Genomic DNA, 16617 nt, shown 5'->3' on the forward strand with positions numbered 1-16617 from the left:
CGGGGTTAACTGAACACAGAGATGGAGTCTACCGAAGGATTTGGAGTAGCTCAGCAGCCTGCTGTGGGGTAAGATGAGTCAGCACCGGAGACATTGGATCGGCTCCCTGCTCGGGTTCTGTCTTCCCTTCTCTTGGCACTTCTCTTGCCATCAGAGCTTTCGCAGGGGCCTGGTGGGCACGCTCTTCCCATTCTTTCAGGAGATTCACATGGTAAGTCTGCTTCGGTTTCCTCTTTTCAGGAAGATGAATCTCATAGGTCACTGGCCCCATTCTGCGAAGAACCTTGTATGGCCCTTGCCATTTCGCCAGAAGTTTACTGTTGGCTGAGGGGAGAAGTAACAACACCTTTTGACCAGATTGAAATTCACGTTGCCGGGCCTATTGGTCATACCAGGTCTTCTGGCTTCGTTGAGCGTCTCGCAGGTTGACCTCGGCCTCTTCATGGTATCTCCCCAACCGATCTCTCATTTCCAGCACAAATTGCACCACTCCTTTATCATTTGGAGCAGAAGCAGGAGACTCCCGACCCTTCCGGAGGAGATCCAACGGCCCCTGCACATCCCAACCATAGAGTAGCTCGAATGGTAAGAAACCAGTGGAAGCCTGGGGAACTTCTCTGTACGCAAACAGCAGGAAGGGTAGCCACTGGTCCCAGTCTTTCCCAGTGTCTGACACAAACTTCTGCAGCATCCTCTTCAGAGTTTGGTTGAACCTCTCCACCAACCCATCTGTCTGTGGATGGTAGGGTGACGTCCTGATGGCAGAGATGCCTAGCTGGTTGTGGAAGAGCTGCATCAACCTAGAGGTAAAGTTAGTCCCTTGGTCGGTCAAAATCTCATCTGGTATCCCCACCCGGGAGAACAGCTGTACCAGTGCACGCAGAACATTGGGTGCCGTGAGCGCACGCAGAGGGAAAGCTTCTGGGAAACGAGTCGCATAATCACACACCACCAAAATGTACTGATGACAAGCTGTCACAAGCTGTTGGTGGTCACCGTCAACAGCATACAACACATTTTTGTCAACAATGAACTTCTCTTTCCCTCCCCATTTTCCAGTTTCCCCTTCAGTCACATTAGCAAACAAAACTTTCAACGTTTCATCCTCCCTTTGCAACAAAGGGATATTTTCTGGTACATCGCATTTCATGCTCTTTGTGTCCGGCCCCTTTGACCATAGCTGCTTCTCAAAGCGGCGTTGGCAGCGGGATTTTCTTGGCCCATTAGTGCCACCCTCACACAGACTACTGTCAAAGTCTGGCAAGGGTTGGCATCCAGCCTTCGCCTGGGCTCTAGTGACCACTGGGCCAGACACATTTAATTTAGCATTCCCCTTATCCCCCACATCAGTCTCTGTCCACTGTTCTTCTTTTTCTTGCAGCAAGTCTATGAGTACAGGCAAGTCCATCCCCAGAATAACCTCTACAGGCAAGTTCTTTACCACCCCAACTGACAACAGGTAGGGCTGTTCATTAATAGTCACTGTTACCTCCACTTTTGGGTATGGATGTTGATCACCATGCGCACATAAAACTTCTTCCTGTCTGCTATAGTCCACACTGTTCACTGGTACCAAACTATGCTTAATTAAAGACATAAAACTACCAGTGTCCAGCAAAGCAGTAGCCTGCTGACCATTGACCTTTACTTTTTTATAGCGTTGCACATCCACTGGCTGGACCCTTGTGGGCTCCATCTCCAGCCGGGGTGCATAGCAGGCACCAGTGACTTTAGCCTTCCGGATAGGGCATACCGAGGCTTTATGACCTGGCTGCTGGCAATAATAACAAAGACAGTCCTTACCCGCTGCTCGTAAGTTTGATGCCTTGGGGTTTTCTGGTGGCTTTGGGTTGCTCTCCCTCTTCAGAAGACCCGATGATGGGAGTGGTGGTCGCTGTGGCGTCCCAGATGAGCATGCAGGTGGTGCTCCTTTACGCGCATTGAAGTACTGTGACACCAGCTTAGCAGCAGTCAGTCCATCTGCTGGCTCATGCTCCCTCACCCTGGTCCTCACCTCCCCTGGAAGTACCCGGATTAACTGCTCCAAGATGATAGCTTCTCCCATCTCTTCTTTAATATGCTGCTCTGGTCGGATCCAGCGCCGATAGAGGCCCTTCAGGCGATAATAGGTCTCAGTGGGGCTCTCACCAGGTGGAACTGTATTGGACCTTAACTTCTGCCGATACGTCTCAGAGGAAATGTCAAATTTGGTTAGCAACGCAGCTTTTAAATCTTCATAACGATTGGCTCTTTCTTCATCCATTGCAGTGTAGGCCTCCAACGCCTTCCCCGATAGCAGTGGAACCAGACGACCGGCTCATTCACTCTCTGGCCATTTCCAGGTTTTGGCAACTCGCTCAAAACTCCACAAATAGTTCTCAATGTCTTCCCCCATCTGAAAGGGTGGAATTTTCGGCCCAGCAGATCGCATCCACTTTGAGACTGACTGGATGAGGCTGTTGGTCACTGCTTTTGACTGAAGAGAGGGAACCTCCTCTGGGGGATCCCGGTATCCTCTTTGGTGTGCAGGTGTAGGCAGTACCATTCTGGGGCTGCTTGCTGTTGCGGTGCTTGGCGTGGCCGTTGCTGCTGTGGTGCTTGCTCCGGCTGGTGCTTGGGCTGGGCTTTCCTGACCAGCAAAATCTGAATGCAGCTGAGCGTTGGGAGGGGAAACAGTCCTCAGCCCCCTGAGTTCTGCCAACAAAACCTCCTCTCTCCTTTGCTGTCCCGCCAGGAAGTCCCTCATCATCGCATTTCAGCTCTCCGTTTGGGTCACGTGCTGAGGTTGAAGCTGTAGGCAATGCTGGACCAATCCTGCCAGAAACCTCCTCCTCCTCCTCTGCTGAAGAAGACGACGCCGGTACTGTGTCCCATGCCAGGTCCTCTGCTGTCTTCTCCACTGGAAGCTCATGCTGCTGGGACCGCAGCCCTGTGCGCTTAACTGGGAGGCGCGTTTTCCTCTTCCGACTAGCCATCCCACTCCTGACACCATATGTCGCGGGGTCCTCTCTGAAACTTCTCCCGAACAAATGCAGGCGTAGTCAGGAAGCATTCAGTGTGGATAGTTTATTCTGCCGGCCTCCCAGGTGCACAAAAGATTATTTACAAAGAAAATAGAAAACTAACTTAAGTCAACACAAAACAAACATCTATATACAAAACACAGTCTGCATGTTACCCTCTCTGTAACATCTCACCGAAAAACAGCCTTCTTTTTTACCCCATGGCCCCTCCCACTAGGCATAATCGTCATCTCTTTATTATTTCTTTTACCAAACACTCTTTTCTCCTCAGCTTATTTCCAGCTGTATTCCTACAATACATATATATGTAAATACAGACATTTATGGCCAATTCCAGGCAGCCTACAGTGTTTCACAATAACAAAAAAAACAAACAAAAATAATGCAGTTCTCGTGACCTTTCAAGCGTGCCCGAACCCACTATTTGAACCCCGGAACACCATACCATCGGCTTGCGTAACCACTCGTACAATCGGTGATCACAGCGAGTCTACGCGACCGACTTTATTAAAGGTAAGTGGGAAAAATATGTTGGCCACCCTCTGTGCCGCTCAAAATATACCTCTCACCCCTTTTTGTTTATCTGCCCGGTCGACGAAAAGACACGCAGCCACCGTAATTGTAGAAACTAATGGTGGTGGTGTGTGTATGCGCCCAGATCAGCTGTCTGTGGCCCGGGACGGTGTAACTCCGTCACTTACGCTTAGTGTGTGTGAGAGTATGACAACTGCTTAGTGCGTGTCAGAGTATGACAACTGCTTACTGCGTTTGAGAGTTTGACAACTGCTTAGTGCGTGTGAGAGGCAAAGAAGCCCCCCAGCCAGGCTGAGAGGACCCCCAGAGCCCCAGCAGCCACGGTCGATTACAGCGCCGGTGCAGAGAGCGCCCGCCGAGGAAACACTGGAGATATGACACAACAGGATATATACAGGGTAAAAAGATAAAATAAATAAGAAGGGATACAATATAAATGTAAATAGAGTAAGAAGATAAAAAATGAATAAGAATAAAATCGATAAATATTAGGTAAAACCTAAATTAATAAATAGAATAACAGGATAGAATAAATAAGCATAAAATAAATAAACGTCAAGTAAAAGCTAAATTAAAAAGTTGGATCTTGAGCCTGTTCTTAAAAACATGTACGTTCTCTGCGGCCCTGAGCTCCTCCGGCAGGCTGTTCCACAGATGAGGACCACACCACTGAAACGCTGCCTCTCCGTGAGTATGTGTCCTGACTTTGGGAACAGTCAAAAGGCCATGGACTGGCAGCCTGTCCAGGGTCTACCCCGCCTAAAAAAACAGCTGGGATAGGCTCCTGCACCCCTCCGATCCTTATGATGATAAAGTGGCTTGGAAAATGATTGAACAAAAAATAAATAAATAAGTTTTTGATGTCACAGAATAACAATGTAATGGCATTTTGTTTTGTTTTAACAGATCATGGCTCAGCAGTGGACTGTTGGAGAAGTATCTCTTTGGCTTGGGGAAAATGAATTGGCAGATTATCAACAGGTAAATGGACTGGTTCTTATATAGCGCTTTTCTACTCTGTCCGAGCACTCAAAGCGCTTTATACAGCTAATTCATTCACCCAATCACACAAGCACTTCTAAGCTTTAGTGCTAAGTATCTAACATTCATACACATTCACACTCCGATGGATGCATCGGAGAGCAACATGGGGTTAGTATCTTGCCCAAGGATATTTGGCATGCAGACTTGAGCAGCCTGGGATTGAGCCACCGACCTTCTGGTTAGTGGCTGATCCGCTCTGCCACCTGAGCTACAGCCACCCCAGGTCTTTGTAGGTGAGCATTTCTATGGATGTGCCATATCAGTGTCCACGGTGCTCCACAAGAAAACCAACATATGAAAAACTGCTGAAACATCAACAGATATACCATGAAAGTAAATGAGGATTCTTCATTGTCTGCAGACTAGAAGACTGTCCCAGAAAGTTTTTGTCTGTGAAATCTTTGAAAAATCACATAAGGAAGAAACATAAATATCAGAAACAAGGATTAGAGTCTGCCCCAGACTGTGACCCTGTCATCCAAGAAACTGTTGAATTTCCCCAATCATCTGAACGAGCTCTGAGTGAACTTATAGAGAACTTTACATGGGCCAGTTACACCATACACTGGTGTGTTTATACCCAAGCTGCATTTTCTGCTACATTATCCTCGGCTCATCCTTGATTATGGGTCACTCCGCTCTCATTGGTGCATGAGGTTTGAAGCCAGACATCAATTTTTCAAGACAGTAGCAAGAATCACCAATAACTATATTAATATTTGTCAGACTTTGGCAAAGAGGAATCAGCTTCGTCAATGCTGGGAGTGGCAGCCTGAATGGATCATCAGGAGCGATCATACACAAGCAGCAGTTAATAACTTATCACTTCAAGAACTTCCAGTGAACTTGCAGATTTGTTTGCAGAACTTGGAGACAGCCATTACTGTGGATGAGAAACTCTGGACGAGTAAATGCATCATTTTAAACTCTGTAAAATATGCAGTTGGAGATTTCTTCATTTTGGAACTTGTGCATGCAGAGCAAATTCCACTGTTTGTAAAAAAAATAGTCCTGATTGTGTATATCAGGGCAAAATGGTTTCTTGTTGGAAGACTTTTTACAACACTGGAGTTTATAAGACACCTTCAATCATACCACATCAGAGAGACTGATGATCTGTTGATATTCAAGCCTGGGGATGAGGTAGACTTTCATGCTTTGGACGCATACAGATGTGATGGTCAAGACTTCATTACACTGATCCACCGACCTTTTAAGGCAGTTCATACCAAAGTTAGGTAAGATACATCCTAAACCATGACTTTTTAGTTAGGAATTGTCAACCACTGTTAAAATGATTTTAACCACTTTTTGGCTATTCCACATGTCTGTCATCATCTACAGTCACTAATGAACGCATAGCTGTCTTTTTAGTAATGTTTTATGATATTTTTATTCTTTATCTTCGAACATGCTCATTTCTGTTTTGATCGTGTCTTATTGTTTTTCTGTGACACAGACAATGAAATCGATGGATCGACTCTTCTGCAGATGACTGAAAGAATGAGTGAGCGTCTTTTTCCAAAAGTGAAAGACCAAGTGAAATTTTTGTCTGCTGTAGAGAAGCTGAAAGAGTGAGTCTTAAGTTGACTGGACATGATTCACTGAATTGTACATTCATACAATTCAGTGTTTCCCCTCCCCTAGGTTTACGGTGTTGGAGGGTGGGGGGCAAGGGGTTGACGCAAGCCCTGTACTGTTTCTCCAGCGTTGATGTGCATCACACACCCATTTACTTTCAAAATTGAAATGTCACAGCCACTCTTACTCTCTGTTATGATTCTGTTTCTGTAGTTCAGCAGCTGTTATTGTACGTTTTAAATATGCGGATATTCCTGATGCAGGACACAAGGACACGCATATTCATGTCTTGTAACAAACTCTAAACATACTTCTTACTTCTTCTTGCAGTGGAAGGCAACACAAAGAAAAGCATACTGTGTCAGCACTCCAACCTATGTTTAACTGCAAAGTGCAGTTTCCTCCAGCTGTGCTCACTGCGTTGACCAATAAAGATGCAGCACTAAAGTCACCCACCAAGAACAGACTCAAAAACATGCTTGTTCAAGCTCTGTTTGACCACTTGAGTAATGAGACAATGTAAGTCTATATATAATTAAGATTTGATTCATTTAAAATACAGTATGTACATCAGAATTTAAGTTCATCATTCAAAATTTGCAGGTATCCCTCTCATGTGCAGTATGTAGAGCTTCTGAGGACTGTCCTTCTGAGTTTTCCTTTCTTGAAGGAGAGTTATGGCTCTGGATATGTAAGTATTCCTGAAAAGCAAACATTGATAAAATTGTCCAACAAATTGTCTTTGAATTGCCTAATTATTGGCTAACGAGTGTAACATGCTAACATTTTCATTGTTACATATTCAGAGGTTATCTGTTCCCTTGTGGCCACTACAATACAAGTATTAGTATTGTGATTTTTGAGGCAGATCTCGTCCAGTATGGTCAAACAATAAATAAAATATCAATTGCTCTTTTAAATTAATTAATGTTTCATTTCTCTGTGAATTCTCAAGTGAATGGTGTGAAATTCAGCATTATATTAGCTCTGTTTGCCTTTGTATCAGGATAGTGTAGTTTTTGTATTTAAAAAATTAAATTTGAAAATAGGGCAGGGATAGCTCAGTAGGTAGTGTGGTTGCCCCATGATCGGAAGGTCAGGGGTTTGAATCAACTGAACGGCTACCCTGAGGTACCCTTGAGCAAGGTACTGTCCCTACACACTGCTCCCCGGGTGCCTGATTAGTGGCTGCCCACTGCTTCACTGAGTGAATGGGTTAAATGCAAAGAGAGAAATTTCCCTGTGGGGATCAATAAAGTATACATTATTATTTTTATTATTAAAAGGTAGAGGTATTAACATATAGACTGAAAGATCATGATGAGTATGCTTGTAGGACATAATGCCATTGATACTTTATCTAATCTTTATCTACCTTTTATAGTGTATGTAGCCAATCTAAGGTGCTCCAAACCTTTATATCATGTGTTCGATCAACTCCTAAGAGTTAAAGAAGAGATCTGTAAATAGGAACTAATTAGGTTATGACATGATTACAGCAAACCTACCAGCTTTATGTCACTCAAAGTTTTCTGGTAAATGTCTTGTATAAAGGGAGGACCTAGTTGCACCTATTTATGAATAATTAGTTACATTTTTATCGTTTGTAGGATGTTCTGCATGAGTCTCTCAGGAACAAGTTTAAAAAGGAAAGAAGACCACTAGTAGACGTAGAGGAAATTGAAAAAATGAGACAGAAATACTCAGTTCCAAATTCAGGAAGAAAAAGATCATCAGATATCCAGCCCTGTATCCTTTTGAAAAAACCAAGGCAAGTTAAATATGCTCAATGTTTGTTTGCCATTTTAAATTGTACATAAAAGTTAAAAGTATTGTTTTGGGTTTTTTTCTCTCAATATTTGCTAAACTTTTTAATAACCAGGATATCAATCCTCTTGACGATGGGGAGGATGAAAGTAGCACCGACCAACATGTATCAGTGATTAAGCAAGAGTGCCAAAAAACTAGGCCAAATGTGGATGTCATTCGAACGCACCTCAGGAAAATACAGAAGTACAGAACACACTACGTTCTTCAGCATACTACTGAAGAGGTTCTACGAGAATTCCCATGTCTCACTATCCCTGTTGTGGTGAGTGTTTTATCAAAAACTGCAGCAAAAAACAACAATAACAATAGTGCACGGCAAAAACACGAATATGTACTGATGTGCTGCACATTTATATAGACTTCTAATAATCACGTACCTACAGGACAGGCAAAGTGACTGAATCAGCAGATTTATTTCATGAGTAATAAAAGTACACTAACAGAACACTAACAGAAATTGCAACATTGACTATGTCTTTCTCTTTGGTTTTATTTTCATGCTACAGGATAATTTTGGACCAATCTGATGCCAATGATAGTTTTTTGGGAAGAATAGTCTAAACATCCCTTTTGCACAGCAATGTGTACTTGAGAATTAAAGTAAACAAATGCAAAATTATAATTTGTTCTCTAATGATAATTGATGTGTGAAATAATGATTGTTCTGGTTTGCTATATAATGGTATATATTATGGTACAAAGCTAATATGTATATGTTTATCCTTTATTTTAGCTTCTTGAAGAGGCTTCCATGTTACTTAAAACTGATGTGGACAAAAAAGTAATCCGAGGATTCAGTAAGTTGGCAGCGAAGCTTGTGTCAATAGCCCCAGACAGCAACCTTAAAAGCCTCTGCTTAAAATCTGTTGATGAGAGCCAGACAGACACTGAAAGAAAAGGTGAGGGCACTTGGCAATAATGAGCAAAAACATTTTTAACTCCTATCTCAGATACCACTTTTTAAGGTTTCACATACAGCACATTAGTAAACACAGTGTCCCTTACAATATCCACGGACGGACGGAAGGACGGACGGACTGAGTGGCTGGCTGGCTGGCTGGCTGGCGGAAACGACAACATAACATCAATGACACGACAAAGAACTGGTGAAACCGAGGAACTTAAATACACAGGTTGAATGATGACAATGATTGGAAACAGGTGAGTACAGGGCTGAACATAATCTGACTAATGACACAAGCTGACACGGTGAACAAACAGGAAGTGAAACAGGCAGTGGCAAAATAAACTGAACATGAACAAAACTGAAAGCACTGGGTCGATGACCCAGGAACCCTGACAGTACCCCCCCCCCCCCAAAGGCCGGCACCCGACGGCCAAAAGAAAGAAAAACCAGAACAGGGCGGGTGGAGGGGGCCCAGGACGGAGGGACGGAGTCCAAAACAGAAACAGTTCAGGTGGGCGGCCACGTGGCCGGCGGCCGAGACGAGACGGTTCAGGAAGACGGCGGCGGCCGCTGAGCTGGTCCGGTGGGCGGCCGCGAGGAAGGCGGCGGCGGCCGCGAGGAAGGCGGCGGCGGCCGCTGAGCAGGTCCGGTGGGCGGCCGCGAGGAAGGCGGCGGCGGCCGCTGAGCAGGTCCGGTGGGCGGCCGCGCCGGCGATGACGTCCAGAACGTGGCTGGGGCGACGGCGCGGCAGCCGCAGGACCAGGCAAAGCAGAGGCTGACGCCAAGGCTGAGGCTGGCCCAGGCGAAGTGGAAGCTGAGGCTGGACCAGGGGAAGCAGACGCTGAAGCTGAGGCTGAGTCTGGACCAGGCGAAGCAGAAGCTAAAGCTGAGGCTGGCCCAGGCGAAGCAGAAGCTGAGGCTGAGTCTGAGGCTGGCCCAGGCGAAGCAGAAGCTGAGGCTGAGTCTGAGTCTGGACCAGGCGACGGCACGGGAGCCGGGGGTGACAGAGCCACAGCTTTAGGGCCAGCGGGCGCGGAAGCCCCTGGCTGGAGACAGGCAGGGCCAGCGGGCGCGGAAGCCCCTGGCTGGAGAGCGGCCGGGCCAGCGGGCGCGGAGGCCCCTGGCTGGAGAGCAGGAGGGCTCACAGCTGGCTCTGGGTGCTGTGGCTGCAGGTCCGGGAACTGAACAGGGTGGTGGATGAGTGACTGAACTGATTGGACTGACTGGACGGGAGGCGACTGGACTGACTGGACGGGAGGCGACTGGAGAACAGGACACTGAGCTACAGGGGACGACTGGACTGACTGGACTACAGACTGGACAGACTGGAGGACGGGAGGAGACTGGAGGACAGGGAACTGGAGGACAGGAGGAGACTGGACTACAGGGGACAGGAGGACAGGAGGAGACTGGACGACAGGGGACAGGAGGGAAGGCTGAACAGCAGGTGAGGGAACTGACTGGAGTGGAAGCTGAACAGCAGGTGAGGGAACTGACTGGAGTGGGGAAGCTAAGGGATGAACAGAGGTTGGCGATGCTAATGGCTGAGCTAACGACAGAGTTACCGAGGGGGATAAAACTGCAGCCTGGGCTAATAAGGCTGGTGCCTGAGCAGGGGACACCTCAGCTAGCCTAACCAGTGATAGTGCCAGGGCGTGGAAAGCTGAGTGAGGAGGTGGAGGAAGTGGTGAAGTAGCAGGTGGACTGGTTAGCTCTTTCAAGCCTCTAGGGAGGTCAGGCTGGGTTGAGGCTGCCCTCAGCCTGGGCGCTGGGACAGGCACGGGAGGTGGCTGGACACCAGTTACCCCCCACCCGGGAAACAAGAGCGGATGTGGAGGTAGACTGCGTCGCAGCTGCCTTCTTCCTAGGAGCTGGCACAGGTGTGGGTGTAGGCTGGGCCCTAGCCATCTGAGGTGGTGAAACGGCTGAAGGGGAAGGCCGAATCTGGGCCGCCGTGCTGGTGGGAAATGGCTGAGTAATGGGTGTGAAAATAGTGACTGGGTGTGTGATACAGGCAGGTTTATCTGGGATTGTTCTGGTCCTTCTGCCACCACCATTTATAGTCTTTGGAGGAGCAGAGCAGAAAAACTCTTCCCAGTCTACAGAATCCTCCAGGAGGGAAACATCCCATGAATCAGAGATGAGTCTATTAGTTAATCTGGGTGAAGAGTCAAATGAGGAGGGTGGAAAACAGTTACCGGAACTCACCACCGGGAGTTGCTGAAAATAGTCCGTGTTATGGCGGCGTGTGCCCCGCTTTCTCCGGGAAGAGGAAGCGGGCGGGGTACACAGCCGAGCCTCTGGCGCGGGAGCCTCTGTTGAGCCGAGGTGGGAGGCATAGCCGCTGTGCCGTGGCGAAGTGGAGGATCCGGCAAATGAGGCAGGTGACGTGTGAGCGAGGAGCGGATCCGCGAGAGGGGGAGCCGCCGAAGCGCGGCGCGAAACGCCCACTCTCCGCGGCAGATGCTCCGGTGCATGGGAGGTAGCAGGTGGGTGAACGCGGCGTCTCCGAGGCCCGCCCAGAGCCAAGCGAGTGCCCTCGAAGACGTGCTCTCGCTCCGCGAAGAGCCGCTGTCTCTCCTTGAGCTTTTCCGCCCACAAGGAGAGCGCTGCCTCCTGCCGCTCAAAAAGGTCCGAGTCCGCTGGGTTCCAGTCGTGTCTTCGTGGCACGGGTCATGTCATTCTGTCAGGCGTGGTGTGGAGGCGAGGAAGAAGGAACCCAAACGCAGGACTCACAGGTAGGTGAAGACTGGTGTTTATTGTGATGGCGTGAGCAAACAGAACAGAGGTAGGAAATGGCTGGCTGGCTGGACGACTGACTGAATGAATGAATGAAGGAAGGAAGGACGGACGGACTGAGTGGCTGGCTGGCTGGCTGGCTGGACGACTGACTGAATGAATGAATGAATGAAGGAAGGACGGACGGACGGACGGACGGACTGAGTGGCTGGCTGGCTGGCTGGCGGAAACGACAACATAACATCAATGACACGACAAAGAACTGGTGAAACCGAGGAACTTAAATACACAGGTTGAATGATGACAATGATTGGAAACAGGTGAGTACAGGGCTGAACATAATCTGACTAATGACACAAGCTGACACGGGGAACAAACAGGAAGTGAAACAGGCAGTGGCAAAATAAACTGAACATGAACAAAACTGAAAGCACTGGGTCGATGACCCAGGAACCCTGACAGACATTTCTCCTTTCTCGTCTCTGCACTGATGTACTTTAAGATTTAACTGATACACCCTCGATGCTATATATATCTCTATGAGGATTTTCAGTCATTCACACAATGTTTATCCCAAAAAATGTTCAGTGGCAGCTAGACTTGCTCTGCAAGTTCTTTAGGACTCAAATTATTTAAAGCTAGCAACTTACAGAACTGAACAACATTTTGGGGGTTTTGTATAAATGCTTAACATTTACACTGAATCACACTGAAAAGTTAATTAGGTATACATTTACTGCACTAATGCTTATGTTCTGCAAGACATTCAACTCCTGATGAAGGTACTCATATGGCCTTTACTGCTTTGTATTAACAAAATTGGCCAGAAAATATTTACATATTTCTCTTTATTTTCCAGGTCAGATAGTAAACACAGCTGTTCTTCTCCTGCCATCTATTTTCAAAGAAAATGCCGCTCATCTCTCCGTCATAAATAAGGTAAATTTAGATTTTTTTTGGTATGGTGAGGGGGGGTCTAAAACTAATCCAGTATTTTACAGGAGTTTCATACTTTCATTGGGACACCTGTTGTTTATGCTTATTTAAACTATACTCCTCATTTCAAGAATTTAATTTCTGTTTCAGGATCCACACAGCCCAATACCTACAATCGTACTCAGCAGCAGTGACGGCAAGCCCTTGAGTGATTCAACTGAGGGCAATGTCCAGATGGATGGACAAAAAATGATTCTGGACAGTGGGGAAATTGACATTTCATTGGCGATGGGTATTGTCTTCTCCCTGTACCATAACTACAATGTTGCCTATCCAAGTGAACTAAAAAAGACATTTTGCTTTTTGGAGGCATTTGTTCTCAACTTGGGAACTCTGACTACACCTGTACCAGTAGCTGTGCAAAGAGTGGCAAATGCATTAAATATCTCCTAGATTGCCAGCATAGTGCAGATGAGAGACTGAAATTGTCCCAATGTGGACTAACAAAGGACCATGAGTCCCACATTAAACTTAACTTACATAACTTAAGGCTGCAGTTCATTGATAATTTAAATAAAAAGATTGTTCTTGAAATAGTTTTACTGAAAATGCAAACATGCTGATGAAAATGTGTTGTTTAATTGTCTGTTATGAAAGTATTGCTATTTCTAATGTAATGATTGTTGTTTTATCTATAGTATAATATTTATATGTATTTATTTATAGTATAGTAAAGATATTCAATTATTACTGTTTAAATGACTTATATGCTATTATTAGTAGTGGTGTTGTGCTTAGCGTTAAAATGCCTTTTTGTCTTTTTCTGTAATACAAAGTGCCAATAAACTATTAATATATGTCTATGTGCTTGTATTTATTTTACCCTACTCTAGTTAATTCAATTTAAGATGCATTTTTTTTTTAAAGATTTAAAATGGTTCTTTAAAGAACCACTCAGAAAATAGTTCTTCAAAGAACCATTAAAAAAAAAGGTTTTTTGAAAAACCTTTAAAGGTTCTTTAAAGGGGATTTTTTCAAGTTTTTGTAATGCGACAGGTTAAAGAATTAACATTCAGCTTACCCTCTGAAATGTCAGTGTGCATCTCAGATGTGTTGTTGTCATCAAGGATGATGTGACGTACCAGCCAATCCATCACCGCACCCAGCTGCAAAACTGTGACTCAATCTGCTGTGGTGGCATTAAAGTCCTGCCAGTTTACAGCGGCTGATTTGGTCCCTAAAATCCAGAGAGTAATTATTCATGGTAAGGAATTCATGTGGACACTAAGCGTGTGGGCAGGCAAGGACATTTAAACAGTGAGGCTGACGACCTCTCCTTCATTTCTGTCAAACAAAATTGTATGACATGTTTCCAGCGGTTAGTATCATGGTTGCTAGGCAACCTGGGCAGCGCGACGGAGACTAGACCGTCCCATACAGCCCATGTGTTTGCAACAAACTTGCCGTTTATTTTGCAATTCGAGCTCAACACTGCCCCTAGCGTCCTGGAGCACTTCTGTTGTGTTTTGGAGTTTGCATGTGTTTTGAATTTTGTAAGTGTTTTGGAGTTTGTAAGTGTTTTGGAGTTTGTAAATGCTTTGTCTCTAGGGGCCACCGTACTACACCTCGTAAAAGACCTACCTGTTGACCACTGGGGGACCACTTCCACGTCGAGGGAACCAAAAGAAAAGAAGTGATCGTGTTGGGAGACGTGACTGGATGGAGACACCTGAAAGCAGTGACTGTGAAAACTCTGAAACAGCCAGAGTACAGTACTGACTTGGAGTATCACCACAAGCTCAGCATCAAACATTTTCATTTCTTTGGCTCTCGGAGGAGGCGGACGCACTTTTTCTCCTCTCCCTTGTCTTCCCTGCTAGTTCTTATGTCCTTGTCTAGTCTCGTGTCTTTTTTGGATTACTTTCCCTGGAACACTCTCTCACAGCCTGTGTCTAAAACCTAAAAGAGAATTATGGATTTGATCAACTGGTCTCTTCTGGACTTCTCAGAAAGGGCTCACTGAAGGTGGCATGGTTAAGAGCTTGGAGGCGCTTACGACTGCAGTGAATGCTCAGAATAACACCTCTGAGCGTATGTATGTTGGATTACATCAGGAAAGAATCAACTCAGAACAACATCTCTGGGCGGAAGCTGGATTACATCTCGGATCAGTTGGCTGCGGTCGTGAGGTCTCAGAATCTGCTATGTGAGCAAAAGAGTGACAAGACCACGGAATCGACGGCTAATAACATCATGGAGAAACTCGCAGCTATTAACGGGAGATTGAGAGACCAGTGTCGGAGTGTTAAAAACAGCTTGAAATTTTCATGAGTTGTTTGCAAAAGAAAACCATCATAATGCGGCTACCCCTTTGGCGCCAGCTGTGGGCTCAAGGCTGGAGCCGAACAAAAACTCCCTGATAACGACTGTGTTGAGTCTGTTCCTTCCCATTCCCTACAAGGCCACCTGGGTTGGCTGGAAGACTGTTTACTTAGCCTGGCGGGTCGAAGGACACTGTCTCAGCTGAACTCTGGACACGCACACACATACATATACTGATACTGATAAGCACTCACTGACGCATCACCCTCACTTTCCAATGCCACCTCCAACGCTTACCTCCCCCATGATGTGGACATCGGGTCAGCTGGAGGCGCAGTCGAAGATTGCAGCGGTCCCAGATCAGATGTACACACTGGAACACTTTCACATGTTGCCTAGGGGACTGGCGACACTTTTAAGGCAAGTGATTACTTGCCAGGTAGCTGCAAAACTGTGACGCAATCTGCTGTGGTGGCATTAAAGTCCTGCCAGTTTACAGCGGCTGATTTGGTCCCTAAAGTCCAGAGAGTAATTATTCATGGTAAGGAATTCCTGTGGACACTGAGCGCGTGGACACTAAGCCTGTGGGCAGGCAATGACATTTAAACAGTGAGGCTGATGACCTACCATTTCTTCGTGTGACTGCTTCTGGTCTAAAAGGGACTCCAATACCAAAATCGATGAATTTGACACATAGAAATGCTGGATGATCAGGCGATGTGTCAAACACAATGTTTTCTGGCTTAATGTCTCGATGGTAGACACCCTTGGATTGCATTTCAGTGGCTGCATGTACCAGCTGTCTCATTATGACCAGACAGACAAATGAAAAATACGTTCAAATAATCAGATTTACATTGTCCATTAAAGTTTGCCATATATGTTATCTTGCCACTCGCTGACCTTAACCTCCCTCTCATGCACAAAGGTTCTTCTGTTTGCCAGGTAGACTTCCAAGTCTATGTTTTTTTGGCCTTTCAAAGACCATGATGAGTTCGTCTTCCAAGTCATACCAGTCGTTTTAAGCGGGCGTCACATTGCTGTTCGTAGCCTCTGGTCCTGCCCCCACTATTATTAGCAATGCCACCTCCTTGGGAATCTCGGTCATTTTACCATTAAGAAGCTTGAGAAACAGAACATCGAGGTCAGTGTTCAAACATTAGGCTGTTTGAGGAACACGTTGGGGGAAAACAACAGAAAAAGACAAACATTTCTTACCACTGGTAGGTAGCTGACTAAAAACTGAGCAACATGCTTAATCACCACCTGCATTACAGAGAAAATGTGTTTTAGAAAAAGAGAACAGGAGGAACTAGAAGAATTGTAAAGTGCACACATAAGAAGCCATACTGGGAAATTGTCTTCTCTGCGTTTTCCAAAGAAGACAGTCCCAAAGCCTCCTTCACCCAGCTTATCCTGCTCTTCGTATTTTTCTTCAAAGTCCTCTACAGAGAGACAAAACAAATTGAATTTAACAGGTAAAGGAGACTTTACTCACCTAGATATTTACGCACACCCACAGCACGTGGTGTGGTAAAGGTCGGCCAAGATTTTGACCACATGTCAGAAACTGGATCAAAATTGGACTAAACTCACTTGAACTCTGACTTTGTCTGCACTTAGAACTATCACAAGACATTAAAACAAAACATCGGGCATTGATGACATCACAGGAATCTAACATTCTAATCTATGCAAACT

At 45.8% G+C, this 16617-nt stretch overlaps 2 protein-coding genes across 2 annotated transcripts; one reads left to right on the forward strand and one right to left on the reverse strand.

Moving 5' to 3' along the window:
- Positions 1-379: 379 nt before the first annotated feature.
- LOC148094628 (SCAN domain-containing protein 3-like) lies at positions 380-2263 on the reverse strand. The gene is made up of 2 exons (XM_087837432.1): positions 1139-2263; positions 380-982 (listed from the first exon to the last, which is right to left on the reverse strand). Exons 1-2 carry the CDS (start codon positions 2261-2263, stop codon positions 380-382), a joined length of 1728 nt encoding a protein of 575 aa, XP_087693558.1.
- A 2203-nt stretch (positions 2264-4466) lies between these two features.
- LOC148094629 (sterile alpha motif domain-containing protein 3-like) lies at positions 4467-13047 on the forward strand. The gene is made up of 10 exons (XM_087837505.1): positions 4467-4538; positions 4825-4834; positions 6061-6175; positions 6513-6701; positions 6786-6873; positions 7793-7957; positions 8065-8274; positions 8746-8911; positions 12518-12597; positions 12745-13047. The coding sequence occupies exons 1-10, from the start codon at positions 4467-4469 to the stop codon at positions 13045-13047; spliced, it is 1398 nt and encodes a 465-aa protein (XP_087693631.1).
- The last annotated feature ends 3570 nt before the right edge of the window (positions 13048-16617 follow it).

Source organism: Neolamprologus brichardi, unplaced genomic scaffold, assembly GCF_056152115.1.
Source record: "Neolamprologus brichardi isolate AB-2024 unplaced genomic scaffold, ASM5615211v1 NODE_ptg000033l+_length_6344489_cov_1, whole genome shotgun sequence".
In the NCBI taxonomy this organism is placed as follows: domain Eukaryota; kingdom Metazoa; phylum Chordata; class Actinopteri; order Cichliformes; family Cichlidae; genus Neolamprologus; species Neolamprologus brichardi.

Coding starts and splice junctions, on each gene's coding strand:
- LOC148094628 (XM_087837432.1), bottom strand. CDS start 2,263: ATGGATGAAGAAAGAGCCAATCGTTATGAAGATTTAAAAGCTGCGTTG. Junction 983..1,138: donor CAAAGAGCATGAAATGCGAT/GTACCAGAAAAT, acceptor GACCACCAACAG/CTTGTGACAGCTTGTCATCA.
- LOC148094629 (XM_087837505.1), top strand. CDS start 4,467: ATGGCTCAGCAGTGGACTGTTGGAGAAGTATCTCTTTGGCTTGGGGAA. Junction 6,176..6,512: donor GCTGTAGAGAAGCTGAAAGA/GTGAGTCTTAAG, acceptor TTCTTCTTGCAG/TGGAAGGCAACACAAAGAAA. Junction 7,958..8,064: donor TTTTGAAAAAACCAAGGCAA/GTTAAATATGCT, acceptor TTTAATAACCAG/GATATCAATCCTCTTGACGA.